This window comes from Borostomias antarcticus (genome assembly GCF_949987555.1).
Source record: "Borostomias antarcticus genome assembly, chromosome: 6".
NCBI lineage: Eukaryota > Metazoa > Chordata > Actinopteri > Stomiiformes > Stomiidae > Borostomias > Borostomias antarcticus.
Window position 1 is genome coordinate 30582851 of NC_140239.1, and position 22539 is coordinate 30605389.

Consider the following 22539-nt stretch of genomic DNA (forward strand, 5'->3'; position numbering starts at 1 on the left):
TTAATATATGATATGCTTTTCATATGTATTGGTCATTTAGTTCTGTTCCCCTGTCAGCGCCTGCAGGAGAAGCACGGGGGCAGTTACAGGGGCAAATCTCTGGGGGGGTCGGACGGGACACGCCCCCGTCAACGTCTCCTTCAACTTCTGAAAAACATGAAGTTGTCCCCCCGAATTTAAATGCGTATTAATATTCAGTATTCATTTGGTATTATTAATTATTACAATTTCTGTATCTTTGGCCTGACACCTCCCAGGCCCCAAGGTGTCCGTGTGAAAGTGTGTGTGTGTGTGTGTGTGTGTGTATGTGTGAAAGTGTGTGTGTGTGTGTGTGTGTGTGAGTGAAAGTGTGTGTGTACGTGTGAGTGTGTGTGTGTGTGTGAAAGTGTGTGTGTGTGTGTGTGTGTGTGAAAGTGTGTGTGTGTGTGTGTGTGTGTGAAAGTGTGTGTGTGAAAGTGTGTGACGTGTGAAGGTGTGTGTGTGTGTGTGTCCGTGCTGACCTGTAGTCGGACGGCGTGTTCGTGCTTCCTCTTCATGTCGTTGATGTACCAGGCCACGCCCGTCATGGTGTAGATGGCCTCCTCCACCACCTCGTACCCGTCCTCCTCCGGGTCAAAGTGCTTGGCTATCTCCTGCCAGGGAACACGCTCATTAATACACACTTCAACTCAACAGGAAATAAAACTGCAAACAGAGATTACAGAGGCCAAGCAGCAAGCGCCACCATCGCAAAGACGGCATTTCAGCATTTTATTTTGTTTGTTTAATTGGATTTAGTTAGTCAACACATACAAATATAAACATGCAACATATGTAAACACATGATGTAATAGAACCCCAAAATCGCCCCTCCCACCCAGCGCCCCCCCCCCCCACCCACCACCACTACCCCCCATCAACCCCTACCTCTCAAAATGTACACAAAGTGAGTGAAGGTCTAACGTGGTGTGAGGTATGCATGTTTGAATTTGCACTCATACATGTGTAACTAATCATTTAATTATTGCTTCTTCTTAAAGAAAAATCCTTGCTTGTCTTCGCCGGAATGGAAACTTTCACTGCGCTTTTTACTTTTTATAACTGTACATGTGACAAATACAATCAGAATTAGAGGCCTGTAGTGCCATAAAACTCAATCGATCCCCAAACCCCTGATCAGTTCAACATGTGTGACATCACCAGACCCGGACGAGGAGGCGGAACCCCCCCCCGGCCGGCTCCGGTTCTAGCGCGGTTCTACCTGGAGCAGCAGGTGGTACTTGAGGATCCTCTGGACGGGCTTGAGCAGGTACGACCCCAGGGGCAGCGAGCGCTTCAGAGAGGCCTGGCGCTCACGGAAGAACTTGGCCAGAGATTTGTTCCTCATGCAGTCGGTCAGAGCGCCCACAGAGCTGCGGGGACGACAGAGGTCAAAGGTCATGTCAAAGGTCATCTCTCCAGCCATTAAATAACGGTGCCGACCCCCCCAAACCTTCACATGACATCTTTGGAGCGGCGTCAAGCAGGCTGTGTGGGAAGCAACACATTTTCTAAGTAATTTCTTGGGAACTCCACGTATTCCTCAAGCATAGAATATACTTTCCATCACTAGGTGGACACCGAACATCAGCGGTGGAAGCTGCTTCAGCTGCGTCCATCGTTATTCTGACATGAATGGACAAAAGACCGCATGCAATGTGTTCCTGGGAACGGTTTATGTAATGAAAGCGCGTGCCAGATTCACGGCCCCGTTCAGACGCCAGGTCTGAAACGCCATGTGGTGACGTGATTTCACTTTGCAAAGACAAATTGTTTTTGATGTTGTGCTGAATTCCAAATAGAACATCTACATCTCAGTGAAGTTCTTTTCTCTCAATCACCATCACACAGAACCGCTGAATGGGTTCCATCGTTCCCAGACGGCCCCGTCACCATCACACAGAACCGCTGAATGGGTTCCATCGTTCCCAGACGGCCCCGTCACCATCACACAGCACCACTGAATGGGTTCCATCATTCCCAGACGGCCCGTCTTCCTCCGGACCGACAGAACGTCTTACTTACTTGGGGTAGTTGGTACAGTACTGGGTGTAGATCTCAAAATACTCGCTCTGAAATGGAAATAAAGATGAGTATGAGAATTAGGTCTCCAGCATCAAGACCTTGGGACAGGAACGAGGACTTGGGACAGAAACGAGGACTTGGGACAGGAACGAGGACTTGGGACAGGACCGGGAGACTCGCCTTCATCACAAAGCATCTGGCGACAGCAACGGGATCGCTGTCACACATGTCCAGGGACTGCAGTAGCTCACTGGAACAGAGGAGCAAGGTCAGGAGACTAGAGGTCGATAGGGCACACATCACTCACATCACACATCACTCAAATCACACACAACTCAAATCACACACAACTCAAATCACACATAACTCAAATCACACACAACTCAAATCACACATCACTCAAATCACACACAACTCAAATCACACATAACTCAAATCACAGTGGTATGCAGTCTATTACAAATGTCATGAGATGAAATTCAAGAAACGCAATTTGTCAAATTTTTTTGGATGAACAAATTTCAAAAACGTTATTTCTCACTTCTTGGTTTGTCATGATACAGTAAATCCCTTGAGGTTCCACACTTTCAATGACAGGGAAGAGATTAAGTGGTCGAATGTTGTTTTGTCGCCACTGTGCATCCATGCTTTGTGTGCTTTGGACCCTCGTAAGCAATCTTTCCCTCCGATGAGTCCAAAACAACCGTTCAGGGCTGAGTTTCCCAGAGGCGTCGTAGCGCTACGTTCATCGTAAGCTATGGCGTTCATCATAGCGCTACGATGCCTCTGGGAAACTCAGCCCAGGTCTTTTACCGCACAGACGACCAAATCAAACCTGATCTGCACACCACGGCACACCAGGCCTTCAGTCATAGCATGCGGTCCTACCACTTCAAACACGCAAACCGCAACTTACCGTCCGCGGCCACTGGAGTAGCATTACTGTGTCATTAGCTGTGACACAACAACAACAACAACAGATGCGTCAGTCTGGTAAACGAAGCGTGAAGCCTCTCTGTCTTCATAAATGCTGGTCTTAGAATCACGCTATATACTGTATCAGTGGGACACAATGAGCTAGTGACCGTAGGCCTAGGGTGGCCAAACCTTTGCCTGACCAAAATAAGGGGTTTGTAACTACGTGGTCCAACACTATATTTGAGGGGGGAGAGAATGACAGGGCGGGGAACGGAGGAGAGAAGAGAGAGAGACGGAGAAGGGGAGAGGAAAGAGGTGGAGGAGAGAGAGAGACGGAGAAGGGGAGAGGAAAGGAGGACAAGGAAGAGTGAAAGATGACCGTGAGGAGCAGAAGACAACAGGAAACAAGGGTCTTGAGGAGATTCGCCCGTTTGAAAAGAGGATAAAAGAAAACCCAGGAGGCACCTGGGACGTTGTGCCAGAGCTCTATCTCTCTTCTGAGCGCATCGCCCAGGAATGTCTGGATGAAGATGATGAATTCTTTAGTGATTGCATTTGAAAGAACAGCTATTGGGCAATAGGGATTGAGCGTGTGGACTGGCAGGCAGGTGCAGACCTACGGACCGTCAGTCTGAGAGCGCCGTGCTCTGCCTTTCTCCCAGAGGCAAAACAAAGACATCACCACATACCTGCCCCCTGATGAGGTGGGAGTTTAGGGCGGCTATTCCTCCCAAAACAACGCCGAAAGACCTAAAATAGCTCCTCATAGTAATGTCTGCACAAAGACACTGCATTTGAATAGGCCACTTTGCTCCAGATCACGTGCGGGATTCTAGCAAAATGTGAATTCTATTTCACATACGTCTCCTTTGATGGCAGATTTGAAAAATATTTTTCTAAGATATCTCGATGCTGCAAGAAAAGTCCAGTATGTGTACTGTACTCTCAAACCAGCCAACAAATTAGTATTTGTTTATAATAGTGCATGTGCCCGATGGCGGCCTGTGCTTGTTCTACAGAAGACTGGTTGTCTTACACTAATAAGCCAAATAAGACCAATTAGCAATGGGGTGAGATGCAAATGCAATGGAGTACGTGAAAATGCATTTTGATGGCAAGGGCCCTTTAAGAGAGCTGAGTCTATCTATCTATCTATCTATCTATCTATCTATCTATCTATCTGTCTGTCTGTCTGTCTGTCTGTCTATTTACAGTATCTTATCAATTTAGAGTATCAATTAATCAACCAATCAACCGACCAATCAATCAAATCTATCAAATATCAGTGATTAAATCCATGACCCATACAGCAAATTCTGCAGGGCTGCACATGTATAGAAAATATGACTCACAACACCAGGGGCAGATAAATCATCTGAATCAGTTCAAATTCATCATTCAGATCATCCCCACCATCGTACACCACAAAGAGAATACTTTGATCATTTCATATAATAACTGTGTCACAGGGGAAACTATCACAACACCCAACACTGCAACGCCTGAGCAACACACTATCTCTACACCCAACACTGCAACGCCTGAGCAACAAACTATCTCTACACCCAACACTGCAACGCCTGAGCAACAAACTATCACAACACCCAACACTGCAACGCCTGAGCAACAAACTATCTCTACACCCAACACTGCAACGCCTGAGCAACAAACTATCTCAACACCCAACACTGCAACGCCTGAGCAACAAACTATCTCTACACCCAACACTGCAACGCCTGAGCAACAAACTATCTCTACACCCAACACTGCAACGCCTGAGCAACAAACTATCTCTACACCCAACACTGCAACGCCTGAGCAACACAACCCACCATGTCAACTTCATACTGTATATCACCCAGATGGACGGACGGACGGACGGACGGAGACAATCGGTCTCATTTAAGATGGATCTTACATCCCCTCCCATTAATCGTTTTCAAACTTAGGTCGGGGACACAATTAAGCTTCAGGTTCAGGTAACTATTCACGGGTCACTCATCTCAAGGACTCGGTAAGAAAAGCAAAAAGCCCCAACGTGAATCTCCAGTAACCCCCGGTGACCAGTCAGCGTGAGAGGGTCCATCAACGAGGGGGCGCCATGGAAACCGGCATTAGAAAAGACACTACCGTACCTTATTTAACATCTTAAACATACAGTAGGCATGACATCATGCTTTGCTTGCTATTACGGACAGATTCCAAACCGACCTCAGCAGGGGTACGTCACCATCTCCTCAGGGGAGAGTGAACATCCATCAAATGAAAAGCAGGTTTGGGTTTGGAATGTAGCCGAGGGGTCAGGGGTCAGCTGCCGGAGCAGGAACACGAGACGAGATCAGACCTTATTAAACCCCGAGTGGAAAATGGTTAAATATAACTTTTTTTTTAAAAATTGGTCACAATTGTGTGGCCTGAATAGGGCAGCTGATAAACATTTTGACATCGGAGTTACTGGTAATAACATTCTGCTTTTTATTAAATCAAATAATTATTCATTCATACCCTGCACTGTTACTTTTATTCTTGGGTTTTATTTTTTCCTGCATTTTGTTTTAAATGTCCTTTTTTGCATTTCGTTTTATGACCTTTTATGTGTTTCTTGCACTTTGTCTTGATGCTTTTAATGTCTCATGTGAAGCACTTTGAATTGACTTGTTGCTGAAATGTGCTCTAATAAACTAGCCTTACCTAATAAAGGGATCATACAGTGGATTGTGTGTGTGTGCGTGCGTGTGCGTAGGTGTGTGCGCATGCATGTTTGTGTGTGTGTGTGTGCATGCGTATGTGTGTGTGCGTGCGTGTGCGTAGGTGTGTGTGTGTGTGTGCATGCGTGTGTGTGGTGCGTGCGCGTAGGTGTGTGTGCATGTGTGTGTGTGTGCATGCGTGTGTAGAGTGTAGAGCCTGTGGGAGATGAGCATGTGCAAACAAACACATTTGTGGGATGCCAACGTAGCCAAAGTCATTATTTTTCCTAAAGCACAGGACCTGTTACCTCATGGCACAAATTCCCCTCCCTCCCCCTCCCTCCCTTCCTCTCCCTCTCTCCCTCTCTACCCCTCCCTCCCCCTCCCTCCCCCTCCCTCCCTTCCTCTCCCCCTCCCTCCCCCTCTCTCCCTCTCTCCCCCTCCCTCCCCCTCTCTCCCTCTCTACCCCTCCCTCCCCCTCTCTCCCTCTCTACCCCTCCCTCTCTCCCTCTCTCCCCCTCCCTCCCCCTCTCTCCCTCTCTACCCCTCCCTCCCCCTCTCTCCCTCTCTACCCCTCCCTCTCTCCCTCTCTACCCCTCCCTCCCCCTCCCTCCCTCTCTACCCCTCCCTCCCCCCTCTCCCTCCCTCCCTTCCTCTCCCTCCCTCCCCCTCCCTCTCTCCCCCTCCCTCTCCCTCTCTCCCCCTCCCTCTCCCTCTCTCCCCCTCCCTCCCCCTCCCTCTCTCCCTCCCTCCCTCTCTACCTCTCCCTCCCCCTCCCTCTCTCCCCCTCCCTCTCTCCCTCCCTCCCTCCCTCTCTCCCCCTCCCTCCCTCCCCCTCCCTCTCTCCCTCTCTCCCCCTCCCTCCCCCTCTCTCCCCCTCCCTCTCTCCCCCTCCCTCCCCCTCCCTCTCTCCCCCTCCCTCTCTCTGTCTCTCAGGGTGTCTGACTTTGCATCTAACAGCTGAATATTACTCAGCATTTCACTGCACACACTGTGTATGTGTGTGTGTGTGTGCGTGTGTGTGTGCGTGCGTGTGTGTGCGTGTGTGCGCGTGTGCGTGCATGTGTGTGTGCGTGTGTGTGTGTGTGTGTGTGTGTGCGTGCGTGTGTGTCAACATTCTCAAGGTCAACCCCCCACAACAATCAACAGTTCTTTGACAGACTTATCACTCTATAAAACTGGTGTCTCCTACATATGTAACGTGTGACCCTTTGACCTTTGAGCACGTGAAAAGCAAATCCCACCCCAATCTGACCTGTTGAATTCGTAGATGTCCTCTATGTTCCCAAACAGGGCGCACACCTGCTCGGGTCCCATGGGAAGGTCGGCCTGGTCGATGATGTGGGCCAGATAGTCCTGAAACACAGGGAGAGGGTTGAGTGGATCCAGGGTACAATATTCCTTTAAAGGAACAACATGGAAATAAAAGGTTTCAAGCTTCTTGGTGTGTTTTGATTTTAGAGGTGACACTCATTCAGGTTGTAGTATAGCATCTCTTAAACTCATTATAATCTCACAGTGATCTCACCCATGCACCCGTTTAGAGGTATAGAGGGTGTAATCTCACCCACGCACCCGTTTAGAGGTATAGAGGGTGTAATCTCACCCATGCACCCGTTTAGAGGTATAGAGGGTGTAATCTCACCCATGCACCCGTTTAGAGGTATAGAGGGTGTAATCTCACCCACGCACCCGTTTAGAGGCGTAGAGGGTGTGATCTCACCCACGCACCCGTTTAGAGGTATAGAGGGTGTAACCAACGTGACTTGACTGTGAGTTGAATCACTGCATGTGTCTGTGTCAGAAGTATCCATCAGTTTTAATAACAATAATACTTTAATAGTTATATTAATAATAGTAATAATAATAATGATAGTAATAACAACAACAACAACAACAACAATAATAATAGTAATAATAATAATAATTGTAATAATAATAATAATAATATTCTAGTATACACTACGTGTTAGTTGTAGTTCAGGTTAATCTATGTCCCGGAGACCATATTTTAAGATTGCAGCTGGAGTAGTTTATCTGTGAGAGAGTTTGCTTGTTGTCCAGAAGAGGGCAGATGTGGACAGACCAATCACCCCGGCCACCATCCCTCCCTCTACCATCCCTCCCTCCTCCATCCCTCCATCCACCATCCCTCCCTCCCTCCCCCATCCCTCCCTCCCTCCATCCATCCCTCCTCCACCATCCCTCCCTCCATCCATCCCTCCTCCACCATCCCTCCCTCCACCATCCCTCCCTCCATCCATCCCTCCTCCACCATCCCTCCCTCTACCATCCCTCCCTCCATCATCCCTCTCTCCTCCATCCCTCCCTCTACCATCCCTCCCTCCATCATCCCTCTCTCCTCCATCCCTCCCTCTACCATCCCTCCCTCCATCATCCCTCTCTCCTCCATCCCTCCCTCCACCATCCCTCCCTCCATCATTCCTCCCTTTACCATCCCTCCCTCCCTCCCCTCCCTCCATCATCCCTCCCTCCACCATCCCTCCCTCCTCCATCCCTCCCTCCACCATCCCTCCCTCTATCATCCCTCCCTCCTCCATCCCTCCCTCCACCATCCCTCCCTCCCTCCATCATCCCTCCCTCCACCATCCCTCCCTCCCTCCACCATCCCTCCCTCCTCCATCCCTCCCTCCCCCATCCCTCCTCCACCATGCTGTAGTCTGGATTGCGTCATTGTTTTCTTCCAGAGCCCATAAAAGCCTCCAGTGACGTACTGTACGCTAGGTCTTGGTACTGTACGCTAGGTCTTGGTACTGTACGCTAGGTCTTGGTACTGTACACTAGGTCTTGGTACTGTACGCTAGGTCTTGGTACTGTACGCTAGGTCTTGGTACTGTACACTAGGTCTTGGTACTGTACGCTAGGTCTTGGTACTGTACGCTAGGTCTTGGTACTGTACACTAGGTCTTGGTACTGTACGCTAGGTCTTGGTACTGTACACTAGGTCTTGGTACTGTATGCTAGGTCTTGGTACTGTACACTAGGTCTTGGTACTGTACGCTAGGTCTTGGTACTGTACGCTAGGTCTAGTTTCTGTCTGACTGAGTGCTCAGGGACTCGGTCCATTGATGGAAACTGTTAATACCACCACTCCACTCATGACGTATCGTGAGAAAAGATGAGAATTAAAGAGAAGAGAAATAAAAAATCAACCAGGGCTTGAGTCAGCCATGAGTTAATGTTCAGTACAGTGTAGACATGGCCTCATATGCAGCTGCGTAAGCATATATATTAAGTCCGACCTATGGTTTATTATACTGTCTTAGGCGGGCCCTAAACTGGGACTAATCCAAATTATATTTCAAATCTCACAATGAATCAAAGATCAAATAAATGTGATGTTCTCTTTCATTTAGACATGGCCAAGAAGGGTGAAGGACCCTGTCAGGTGAACAAAGAATTGACCGTAGGAAATGAGGAATTTGAGAAGTGTTGTAGAATCATTTTTAGCAGTTATGATTAAACATATGGTATCACATCACTGCCCAAAACAGGTCTGGTCACTGTCTTTCATTTCAAAACTTTATTTGTACTTGTGAAGTTTTATTGAAGGTCTGGTCAAATAGGGTGAAATAACACATAAACAGGAAGACACACAAACAGAAGACCATAATCCTTTGTTTAAAGTGATGTTACACACACACACTCACACACACACACACACACACGCTCACACACACACACACGCTCACACACACACACACGCTCACACACACACACACGCTCACACACACACACACACGCTCACACACACATGCTCACACACACACACACACGCTCACACAAACACACACACGCTCACACACACACACGCTCCCACACACACACGCACACTCACACACACACACTGGACGTACAGGACGCTACGCAACTGCAACACTACACAACTCCAACAGCTTCCTCAAACAAAGTCACACAAACACAGGCACACAAACACAGGCACACAGACACAGTCACACACACACAGTCACACAGACACAGGCACACAAACACAGTCACACAAACACAGGCACACAGTCACACACACACAGTCACACAAACACAGGCACACAAACACAGTCACACAGTCACACAAACACAGTCACACAAACACAGGCACACAAACACAGTCACACAAACACAGTCACACAAACACAGTCACACAGTCACACAAACACAGTCACACAGACACAGTCACACAAACACAGTCACACAAACACAGTCACACAAACACAGTCACACAAACACAGGCACACAGACACAGTCACACAAACACAGGCACACAAACACAGTCACACAGTCACACAAACACAGGCACACAAACACAGGCACACAAACACAGTCACACAAACACAGTCACACAAACGAGCACCAGCCTGGCTGTGGTTGGGCACGGCAGATTATATCCAGTGGAATGTGGTCCAAGCTATTATCAGCTCATCAGACCCCCGGGCTTTAGGCTGGTTCAGGGTTGAGTCAGTCTGTTCTCAGTTGAGCTCCATTCCCAGAAACATCCATCTTGCATTGCAGGAATACCACGTCACACCGTCACAGAACTGACACAAACATTCCAGACTGACCCCCCCCCCCACCCTCCCACCCAGACTGATCAACATGTAATACACCCCCCCACCCCCCCACCCCACCCTCCCACCCCCCCAAGGTCTGACTGCACATGAGGGCGCCACGCCACGTAGTGAGGGCTAATTGGGATGCCGGGAAATTGCGGAAGAAAGACACAAAAATGAAGCGAGCAAAGCGCAGTCCAGCGCGGGACGTTCTTATCAATTAATCAAATATCGTTTGTTAAGGTTAATAGTTATCCCTTAATGAAATTCCTTGAAATTTACAACCCTACTTCGAGCGCGAGCAATAGACACAAACAAATGCATACAAAATCAATTAAAAACAATCAAATCAATTAAAAACAATTCCAAGAAGAAGTGCAAACATCTAGAGACTTAAACTCCATGAATGTACAGGCTGTGTTTCTGTCATGTCCTCTATAATAATCAATCTCTAAGACGTCCTATTCTCCCTCCGCCCGACAGACGCACCTCCTCTCCGCTGGGACGCGGAGGTCGGGGGTCGCTGGTTCCATTAACACCTTTAATCCAGACTCTTCCTGGAATGTGAAGGTGATGATGTGAGCTCCTCGGGCCCGATCGGTCTCATCCACTCTTCCTCTCTCACACATGCTGGATCAATCTGGAGGCCGTGAGAGAGAGACGCACAGCCGGCCTGGTCTCTCCATCACACCTCTGGGCCACATGTGGGCTACAGACAGAGAGACGGCGTCCAGGCTTGATGACAGTGATGCTTAATGATGTTCACTGTCCTCCCTGGCTCTCAGGTAGAATATGCATGTCTGTGTACAGTACTGTGTTCATGCACACTGCATAAATGGTAAATGGACTGCACTTATATAGCGCTTTTCCACCTTAGCGGCACTCAAAGCGCTTTACAATGGCCTCTCATTCACCCATTCACACACACACTCACACACCAATGGTGGCAGCTGCCATGCAAGGTGCTAACCTGCTCATTGGGAGCAATTTGGGGTTAGGTGTCTTGCTCAAGGACACTTCGACATGTGGACAGTCGGAGCTGGGATTCGAACCACTGACCCTTCGATCATTGAACGACCCGCTCTACCAACTGAGCTACAGCCGCCCCCGACATTGATATACGCAGGTAGGTACACACGTATGTACTGTAGGTCTGAGCTGAGGTGCATCTGGGTGATCCTAGAGAAATGGATGACTGGGTGGGATTTGTGGGTAGAGAAGGGGTTTGTGGGTAGAGAAGGGGGCTGCGTTCCCAATCGCATACTACCCTACTATATAGTATGCCAAAACAGGATGTAGTATGTCCCAATACATAGTATGCCACATGCAGTATGGCAAAAATACCAGGATGTCCTACTACATCCGGTCGTATTTTGCAGTATGCAAGCCAGCAGGCTTTTCTGGCTATTCTGACCCACAATCCTGTGCGCAGCGGAAATGTGCGTCACATGTGCGAGTCGTGACAGCTGTAGATGAATGTCGCGTTATGGACAGCGACGGATGTGGGCAAATTTCAAGGCGCAATGTTATGACAAGGTAGTATGTCCCAATTGGATGCCTACTGCTTGCAAAGTACGTACTTTCTAAGGGCAGCTGTAGTAGGTACTGGTAGTAAGAAGTAGAAGTATGCGATTCGGAACGCAGCCGGGGTTTGTGGGAGAAGGGGTTTGTGGGTAGAGAAGGGGTTTGTGGGTAGAGAACTGTGTCTAGAACTGATGACTGACTCAGATCCTTCACCATGGGTACAAATCACAACTCAACTATAGTTTCATCAAGAGAAACATAGACGTGAAGTTTATCAAATTCCAACGAATGAAAACTAAGGTACTAGAATCTGCTAATAATCTGTAAATTGATAACTGTGTTGGAGATACAAGATATATAAGCACACGCCAAGAAGCGACATGGCCGAAAGCCAGCGTGGTAAAATTTATGTTCCTTTAACATCTTTCTGCTTCAACAAAAAAAATAAACATTCCCTAAGCAGAGCGTGAAATTGTGTCTCACGGTATTTCGTGGAGCAGCTTTCCATTTTCCAATTTTGAAAATGTTCTTGACCGAGGGCGTGCGTTCACTATTCCATTTCCACGTTTGGCGGGGAAAATCGATTGGACCGTGCGAAACCGGCATACGGTGTATCATTTTACATTTATGAGATTGTTCAAATAAAAACCGGGCATCCGGCCTCCACTCTGCTCCCAAAAAAAAGTGAAATGTGTAACTGAAGGAGAAGAGACGGCGGAATTGAGACCGGCCCGCCTCCAGGACCCTAAAGCCGGCCAATGAGATCGTGCCTGACCCCTCACATCCTGGTCTCTTTGACCCAATCAGGAGACTGGACCGGGTCCACACGCCACAAACACAGCTTCTTTCCCACGGCCATCAGACTCATTAACAAGGCTCATACCCCCCCATGACCCCCCCCCCCTCCCCACACACACACACACACACACTGACTCTACACCCCCCCCCCACACACACACACACACACACACTGACTCTACACCCCCCCCCCACTCACACACTCACACACACACTGACTCTACACCCCCCCCCCCCCACACACACACACACACACACACACACTGACTCTACACCCCCCCCCCCCCCCCACACACACACACACTGACTCTACACCCCCCCCCCCCCCCCACACACACTGACTCTACACCCCCCCCCCCCCACACACACACTCACACACACACTGACTCTACACCCCCCCCCCACACACACACACACACACACACACACTGACTCTACACCCCCCCCCCCCACACACACACACACACTGACTCTACACCCCCCCCCCACACACACACTCACACACACACTGACTCTACACCCTCCCCCCACACACACACACACACACACACACACTGACTCTACCCCCCCCCCCCCCCCACACACACACACACACACTGACTCTACACCCCCCCCCCCCCCCCCCCCCCACGCACACACACACTGACTCTACACCCCCCCCACACACACACACTGACTCTACACCCCCCCACCCACACACACACACACACACACACACACACTGACTCTACACCGGTACTCAACTTTTCCCCAAAACCAGAGCAGACAGAGGAAATTATTCTTGCAGTTAATTTTTTTATGACCTCTTGATGAATGTCTGGTTGACAGTGAGGGCAATTATGAGTCCTAATTGTCTTGCTGCTACAGTAGGTCCTAATCTGTAATCTTAGAGTTAACAATCCTGGCTATTCTGTGGATCAATTGTTTTGCAAATGCAACATGTCTTGTAAAAGGGTCCCTGAAGATCAACAATAGCGTGTAATGATGAGATCTTGTAACGCAACTATCTGCAATTACGCAATAACGCAATTATCTGAGTGGGATCTTGCTCTTGGCAAGTGATGTCTACATGTTAAACATGTCCGCTTGCAGCAAGGTAGCCATTTGCTACTTTCTACAAACTATAAAACATTTAATATTGGATGGTCGATGATTTCTCTACTCTCCAAGTAGACTTGTCAGAAGAACGGAAAAGGCAAAGTGTCCTTAGTATCAAATATAAATAAATATTATATATAAATAAGATGCCTTCATCTATAGCCAGTAATACATGGTTTTAGAGCAAGACCTTGTGCCAGTTGCCAAACCAGTAAAACAAAATAGCAAATAATACTTGAGAAGTTCTCTGTGATCATCAGACCACAGATGGTCTGGAATAACTACACACACCTACAGGAGCGGCAGCCACGCCTCGTTCTGAAGACTTGTGAGGTATATACAGCAGTGGGTGGTAGTTAGGACACCTGCAACAACACTACGCAAGCAGTGTGTGTGTGTGTGTGTGTGTGTGTGTGTGTGTGTGTGTGTGTGTCCAACCATATCCCCATGCATCATAAACTGTACAGCAATCATTCTCTGGTGGCTTTTTGCATATCTGAATTAATTCACATGAACTGTTCTCATTCCACATAAATATCAGCAGATAGTCATTTTCATTAGGACTATTTTTTTATTTATTTGGATTGAATTGTAAGTGTGCATAATCCTGACTGTGGTTTGAAAACCCCTGACTTGTCAGCTCCTGGACCAGGACTACACTCCACAATCACCCCCCATTGTTACTTAAACCAGATGATCCCATAGCGAAGGATGTCTTAAGTCTTTAAGGGTTAATAATAGTCACTGACATCGCGGGCCTGAAGACGGCGCACCTACAAAGCATGCGATCCTATCCCTCCAATGTACGAAAGCGTAAATGAAAGTATTGTAAATGTGTTCAGATGACTGAGTCGGTTGAATACATGAGCTCTACTGGCTAATGAGGCTTGAGGCTCGTCACGGTCTGAGCAAGCCTTCACACACGAAGACCCGCGCTCACGCCCGTACAGATAATAGAGCGGATAATCTCCTGGCGCTAACCTGATCTGACCACTCTAACGGGATTAGCAGCCCTCCGGCGAAGCTCTTTTGCGGTTACTCAAGTTCCTGTGAGATTGAGGATTCAACGTAACGTGAGGCCTAACTACCGAAGAGATTTATATTCAAAGTATGAATCAAAGACCAAATAAACTTATTCCCAAAGGTTTTAAGAAAATGCAACAAAATATTTATATTTTTCTGTGCCATTCCAGACAAAACATTTCTTTAAAAGGCTTGTCCTTGAGGTTGACCTCTCTTTGGCCTTGTTGTTTGTGTCTGGGTTTGGGATTAAGGTAACGGGGGGAGGTTGGCCTGGGCTGGTCTATTTTAGACTCACAAATCAGTCTCTAAACGCTTCACAAACAAACAAGAGACTGAGGACTTTGATTCAGATTTCGCCGCTTAAAGTGGGTGGAGACAATTTGAGAGTAAAAAAAAACAAAACAGCATTATAGAACCAATCGTTGGCTTTGTTCAGGTTTGAGCCAATCCAAAGCAGCAGGCGTAGTCTTGTTACCGGACATTCTCGCCGGCATTCTAGCGACTAGAAAGATATAAAATAGAAATATAAAATAGAATATAAAATAGAAATCTCCAGACGTTCGGTAGGCGGAGATCTCAAATTATCTGGTATCGCGAGACTAGGCTGTGCTGGGCTGAGTGTGTGTGTGTGTGTGTGTGTGTGTGTGTGTGTATGTGTGTGTGACGAGTGCCACTGCCACACATTGCCATCTCAGATAACACAATCTACTGTACATGTTGTTTCAGTGACTGTGTTCTTGCATGTGTAAATACAGTATATTTCCTCCCTAATCATCCGTTGTTATTTGCATGAGGTTTACCCGTAACTGCAGTTTACATGAGACGTTCAGTTACTTTACCCTAACCATACTCTCGGGTGCTCAGTGAACAGAGTTAAACCTAATTTATACTTCATAAAACGGCTCATGGCTCTTGGTTGTCATGGAATGGAAGCTAAAGACAATACCCAGGCATTCCATTCCATGGCAACCAAGAGCCATGAGACATGAGCCGTTTTAGGCTTCAGTGTGACACCGTGTCCTAACTGCTTGCGACGCGAGCAACAGAACGCGACATCGCACGCTTGCTGTCCTAACTGAAACCGTTAAATTTCCTGTTCTGTTACGTCATTTGTCTATATTCCCAACTGAAGTTAAAGAACGAACGTCTGTCAACGCGAGCAACAGGAGGAAAATAGGAACAGGGCGAGTGTCAAAAAGGCAGTTAAAACGTCGCGCCGCTTCGCGCTGCGTCGCTCGCGTCCAGTTAGGACAGGGGTGTCAAACTCTGGCCTGCGGGCCAAATTTGGCCCGCAGTGTAATTATATTTGGCCCGCGAGGCAATACCAAATGACTACTAGAGCTGGCCCGCCAGTATAATACAGCGCATTCACCGCTAATACTACAAATCCCATAATGCTCTGCTGTTGTTTTGGCGCGTCAATCAAGACAGGACCCAGAAACGCCCTCTCTTCTGTGACAGTAGTCATAGCAATCTCATACTACAACTGTAACCGTGTTACCCCTTCTTAAAAATGGCGAAAAGAAAGGCAGAAAACAGAAGCTTTACATTATGTAACGTCTCACTGTGATAGAGACACCTGTGTTGACCTACAGTAGCCGGCTGCTGTGTTTGCTCTGTTCCTGTTCATTCAATCCTGTCTGCCTTCTTGCCGGCCTGTCTGCCTGCCTGTCTGCCTGTCTGTCTGTCTGTCTGCCTTGCTGTAGGACAGTCAGGGTTTTACAAGCTTCTCTACTGAGCAGATGGAGCACCAACACTTGTGTCTGAGGGCGTATTCACATATGTTAGTGCACACCATTGATGCGCACCAAAAGCAAAAGTGATAAGTGCATATTCAATGTTAAAGCAAAACTTGTTTGGGTCCATATTAAAATTTTCATTTGTTCAATGTTGGCCCGCGACTTTGTTCAAGTTTAAAATTTTGGCCCACTGTGTATTTGAGTTTGACACCCCTGAGTTAGGACATAACAATAGAAAACAAAGCAATGGAACGCATTTTGTCGCCGACGCTCGCTCGCGTCGTGTGTAGTTAAGACACGGTGTGAGTGACCTCAGGAAACCAGACTTGGACGTTTACCTCCACGATCATGCGCAGGTCCTTCACGTACATGCGCTCCGTCTCGATGATCTCCATGACCACGCGGTCCACGTAGGTGAGCTGGTGGTTGGGCGCCATGGCGTGGCCAGCGTAGGGTTCTGAGGGCGGGTGGCGGTGGCCGTTGGCGGGCGGCGAGGATGAGGCGCCGCCGCCCCGTGAGACCGGTCCTCCCGCAGAAAGGTCCTCGGTGTGTCTCTGACCGCGCTCGCCGGCGCCGTCCGGGGGACCAAGGTCCAGGTCTATGTCCTCTCCGTCGGGGGCGGGGCAGGGGGCGGGGCTGGGGGCGGCGGCGCCGTCGTCCCGGGACGAGACCGACCCGGACGAGAGGGTGGACACCAGGCTCACGGGCCGCTGGCCGGCGGAGGGGAAGTCCGAGCCGTCGGAGGGCGTGGCTGACGGCGCCCGCTCATTACTGCTGATGGAGGCGGTGGATAAGCGGGGGGATTCTGGGGGAAGGAGAGAAGAAGAGAAGAGAAGAGAAGAGAAGAGAAGAGAAGAGAAGAGAAGAGAAGAGAAGAGAAGAGAAGAGAAGAGAAGAGAAGAGAAGAGGAGAGGAGAGGAGAGGAGAGGAGAGAGGAAGAGAATTAGAGAAGAGAAGAGAGGAAGAGGAAGAGGAAGAGGAGAGCATCAATACAGGGTGACTGATGTGTCTCATCAGTTGGGTTTCATCCTGGTACCTTAATCAAGATAATCTATCAACCATGGTTTAAAAGTTGCAGATTAAACTACAGATGTTTGATAAGACAGATAAGATCATTCATTACTGTAACAACCCTGGAGCAATTGAATCATGTCAACATTACCAATTATCATGTCATCAACCAATACAATTCTGCACAAAAGCATTCGTCAAAATCGAATTGACATTACTAATTGACTGTGACTAAACACTTTATTTTTATCTTTAGGCCAATAGCTAAAATGTTACATTTCTCTATGAATATTCACACGCCTGGTGACCCTGCATTGACTGATCGATGGATGGATATTATGTTATCGAAGAGTATTTTGAACCTTTGAACCACAACCCAAAGAACTAGTGAAAATGTCTGCCTTGTGTTACACAAAGGACCTCTGTGAGATCATATTGAGCTGAGTGAATTTAAACACTCCACTTCCTCTGAAAAATCCAATAATTCCCCTAGTTTCAACTCAAGGATTTTCACGTCCAAATCTGAGCATGTTTTCTAGATGCTCACCTAACTTGACAAGGTGAGGCTTTGACCAGAAGTATCATGCATTCAAATGACGTGGTTGTCAAACCTCAAGGTCCTGGTAAGATCATTAGGTGCTAAACTCACACACATCCCTAACTGATCATCTCAGTCTGAATGCCAGTCAGGGTCTGTCCGTGCATAGTATATTAGCTTATGATTATATCAGGCATTCCAAGTGTTGACAAGTACATTCAGACATGTCTACGCCAAAGCAAACAGGGAAACCTATTACTAACGACTGCTTTGTTCACACACGGAATACATGTATAAAACTTTGGATGAGGTCATTGATTTAGGTAACATATCCACTGGGAAGTTGAGAAACAGGATGTGTTTGTATGACTTGTTGCTTAGTAACTATCGTTTCATAAGAAAATAAACTAATAATACAATTTTAATCTAAATAAAAGGAAATGAATGACTATAGAAATGTATTTGGAAACAAAATTCCAGTCATTCTCATTTGAATGATGTCATGCATTGAAACAATCTGCTTTGTTCTCCTCACAGGATTTAATGTTACTGTATCAATTTGTTATATACAGTAATAAATTATGATTATGAAATGAAAAAATAAGTGCTTTCTGAGACCCTAACCCTATATAATGCCATGTTTTGACCATAAGTCTCAACATTTTCAAACATTTCCCTATTATGGTGCTTTGAAAGCATCAGTAACCAACAAATAGGATTTACAGAGAAGACTGGAAATCAAAAAGAGCCACAAAACAATCTGTAAAGCTGCGCGCACCTGTAGTCGCACCTGTAGTTGCACCTGTAGTCAAGTGTGTGTGTGTGTGTGTGTGTGTGGCACGTATGTATGGGGGCCGTACTTAGGGTTTGTTTTTTAAGGGTCTGGGGAGGTTGGGATGAGGGTATAGAGGGATGAGTGAAATCTATGCTATATAACTTTTTTGTATTCCTTCTATGTATGTAACTCTCCTACTGTGTACTATTTGCCCCACTATTTTAAGACTGTATATTTATTTGCCCAGGGACTGCGGGTGGAAATTAGCTGTTTAGCTATAACCTTGTACAGTGCATCTCTCCCTATTCTATAGGGTAAATGTCTACTGTACCTTGTCCCTGTCTTAAAAATAAAATCAATCAATCAATCAATCAATCAATCAATAAATCTGTCATGATCTAACACATTAAAGGAGCAAAGTCACACATGTTGCAGTTGATATTATTTGGATTAAATGCTTTAATTCTGTGTGTATGTCTCTTTAAAATCACTTCTGTTTGGGAAATACCAGCGTCACTGGTAGGGATGAGACGGTATACCGTCAAACCGTGAACCGCGGTATAAAACGTCCACGGTATTAGAACCGTGACATTCCCTGTGTTTACGCTATTACGTTTACGGTATTACACAATAATGCGCTGCTGAAACTTCACATTTCAAGTTGTTTGCAACTGTTAATTTTGTAATTTAATATTAGCTTGCTATTAATAAACTGAGTTTAATTACAATAGTGTGTATTTTCCATCATGTGTTGCACTGTAGTTCCTTCAAAGTAAAATACTTGTTTTTTTTATGTGTGTTGGGGAGGTGAAATGCCGTATAACGTGAAATACCGTAAACCGTACCGTAAACCGTCACTGGACGGTTTGGCCTTTGAAGTTTTTATGTGATTCCGTGTGGAGAAACCGATACTCTGAGGTGATTTTAAAAGGCCGACACAGAATTTAAGCATCCAAATCCAAATAATATTTCCTGAAACAAGCGTGACCATGCCCCTTTAAATCAACATACTATACACGATGTAAGCTCGGACACTAGGAAGCTCATTAGACACCACAGACAGGCCAAAAACAAACGAACATACAGTAGCACCACCAAAACAGCACGCATTAAGACCTTCCACAGCTGTTAACAAGGGTCAGAAATTAATGGGTTTCACTGTTTTTCGGACCAGCATGCAACAGCACGTTAACCCCAAAATGAGTGAAGAGGAAACGGGATGTGACTCCTGAAAACAAGGCATGAAAATAACATCATCCGCCATTTGCAATTCAGATAAGTCCTTACATGTTACAGGGCTGTGAGCAGATTCTAACAGAACATTTTCTAAGCCGTCATCAGCGAGCAAATCAACCGCCACCAGGGACATGGCCACAGTATTCATGTATGATTTGGGACGAGTAGCATAGTTTGAGCGATATTTATTTCCAAGACAAATAAGAAATGTCTGAACTTCGCTGGTTTTCTGTGAGCTCACTGGTATCTTGACAAACAAGAGAGTTGACGAGCTGAATCTCAAAGCATTCTCACTCACGAAGCATCACGGACCGACGCTTTTATGAGCTTAACATGTACGTTAAGTAGGTTACTGTACTTCCCTGTCCATGTGCGGTTCTCACCATTGTTATGATGATCCAGGTTAGCATTACTGCTCAATTACATGGGTGTCAATGCACCCATTAACTATAAGGACACCTGCAGTATTCACACGAGCGCTGTGGAATGTGGTCGATCTGCATCTCGTTTGCAAAACAGAACAATAGGCTCCGCCCCCATCTCGGAAGCGTCATTGATGGATAAAGTGAAGATTCAACCCGGCACAATAATCGCTCATCGACATGATTAGCATTGTTTGTTGTGCACCTGCATGCCAAATCACAAGGTAGGAAGAGAGATGATTTAAATGTGTAGGGACAGATCAGGAGGAAAGAGACGCTGATTCGTCGTTGATTTGAAATCAAGCTTGATTGAGCTTCATGCTACCAAACGCATGTTGACGTACCGACCAACCAGTCTTGGGAGGGTTTCAGGACATGTTTGTACAGGACAGAGCCTGAGAGACCGCCTGCCAAAGAGAACGGACATTTAGAGAGAAACATTCAAACATTACACACAACCTGACTGTCTCTCCACACTAACCAATACACAATAACGAGTCATACAAAAAGAATGTATTCTTTCAGGAGTTGAGAGCAACGTGTATAATAAGTAAACAATTAGCTCTCTTTCCCTCTCCCGATTAAAGGTAATTGACCTGTGAACCCCAGGTCGAAGGTCAGGCCTTGTAGAAAGAGCCAGACAATGCCCTTTTTCCGGCGCATTCTCCCAAGCCGCGCTTTGAAAGAAAACATTTTCAAACTGCAACACTGCCTCCAGCCAACCAGTCTCCTTAGAGGCTTGGCTGGACTTTCACCCACACACACACACACACACACGCACACACGCACACACACACATCCGTTGGTTGAACTCCTGCCAACTAGGAACCACGCTGGTATTCAAAGAAGTGAAGGAAGCTCACATGTACTTTAAACAGATGTACTTTGAGAACAACTTACAGTGCTGTATTATTTTAAATGTGCACACACACACACCCACACACACACACACACACACACACACACACACTTCGGTGACACTTCAACAGAAACCATTTGCTACACAAACGACAACCTAAATAACTAGTAGATTCATTTCCATACACAAGACAAGAGAGCGTAATTAACATTGCGTATATTCAAACACACTGTCAATTCGAGCGCGGTCCTTTCCGAACGCACACTCCGACTCGGGCGTGCGGCGATGACATTGTGAACTACCGTTTATAAATCACACACATATATAAACAGAAATGTGACTTCTATAAACCCACTCAGACTGGGGACCATGGGGAGGATAAACAAACTCTTATGGTGAATGGTCCCCTCACCAGGGGGGGCGTCACGCTTATAAAGCACCTCCAAGCCTTTTCAAAGGCCCCTGGGCCCCCGCAGCAGAAACATAGGGGCCGGCTCATAAACAGTGGTTTGCGGTTCGTGTAAACCCTCAGCGTACCCCCGCCGCACAGCTGAGAACCAAGCGCTCTCCTGACAGACGGGGAACACATCTGGTCAGCGCACTACCGTGTGTCTCCCAACCCAAAACAAACACACCCAAACACAAGCAGGCGCTCACAGACGTGAGCGGTACAGACAGACTAAACAGTTGGTGGAGACGTTGTAGGTCTCCCCAGCGCTGCAGTCGTGTCTCTCAGTGTCTCTTGAGCTTCACATGCTGATAACAGCAATATTCTTATGGACTGCGTCAGGAAAACTCTCACAGTAAATCCCACATCGGTAATATAACCGCGGGGTTCTTTTCAAAGGATCTTTACGAGGCAGCGGTTTTAACATGGGCGCTGTTTCATTCAAAAAAGCCCATCATACAAGAGGTTCAGTTGGAGCAGCTGAGGTAATCAGGATAGCTATAGCATAGCTAGCAAGTAGCGCCAGGTTACAAAGAGCTCAATCAAAACGTCTAAGTAGACTAAAAGCAGATATTATCCGGTACTTATACATAAAAAGACATTATAAGTACTTGTACATAAAAAAAAGTTAAAATCTTTCTCTTTTCTTTATAGATAACACTGATATCACCGGGTGTCACATCTGTCCAACTTCCTCCATGTGACTCACCGAACCAGCGGGTCAACCTGCGGTTGAGTCCGTTCGGGAGCCTCCTCTCGTCCCATAGGCTCTTGAGCGAGGCCACCTCCATGTCCGGCTGCGGGGTGACCCCCCAGGACCTGTCCTTAGTCCGGCCCAGAGCGGACATGGTC

At 47.0% G+C, this 22539-nt stretch overlaps 1 protein-coding gene across 1 annotated transcript in view; it reads right to left on the reverse strand.

Moving 5' to 3' along the window:
• LOC311310339 (pleckstrin homology domain-containing family G member 3-like) overlaps positions 1–22539 on the reverse strand; it is a 64027-nt gene that overhangs the window by 13504 nt on the left and 27984 nt on the right. The window contains exons 3-8 of the mRNA XM_084439790.1: positions 16737–17203; positions 6904–7004; positions 2224–2293; positions 2044–2090; positions 1241–1391; positions 501–632 (exon numbers count right to left, since the gene is read on the reverse strand). Of these exons, the coding sequence (XP_084295916.1) occupies positions 501–632; positions 1241–1391; positions 2044–2090; positions 2224–2293; positions 6904–7004; positions 16737–17203 (968 nt within the window). The remainder of the gene's footprint in view (positions 1–500; positions 633–1240; positions 1392–2043; positions 2091–2223; positions 2294–6903; positions 7005–16736; positions 17204–22539) is intronic.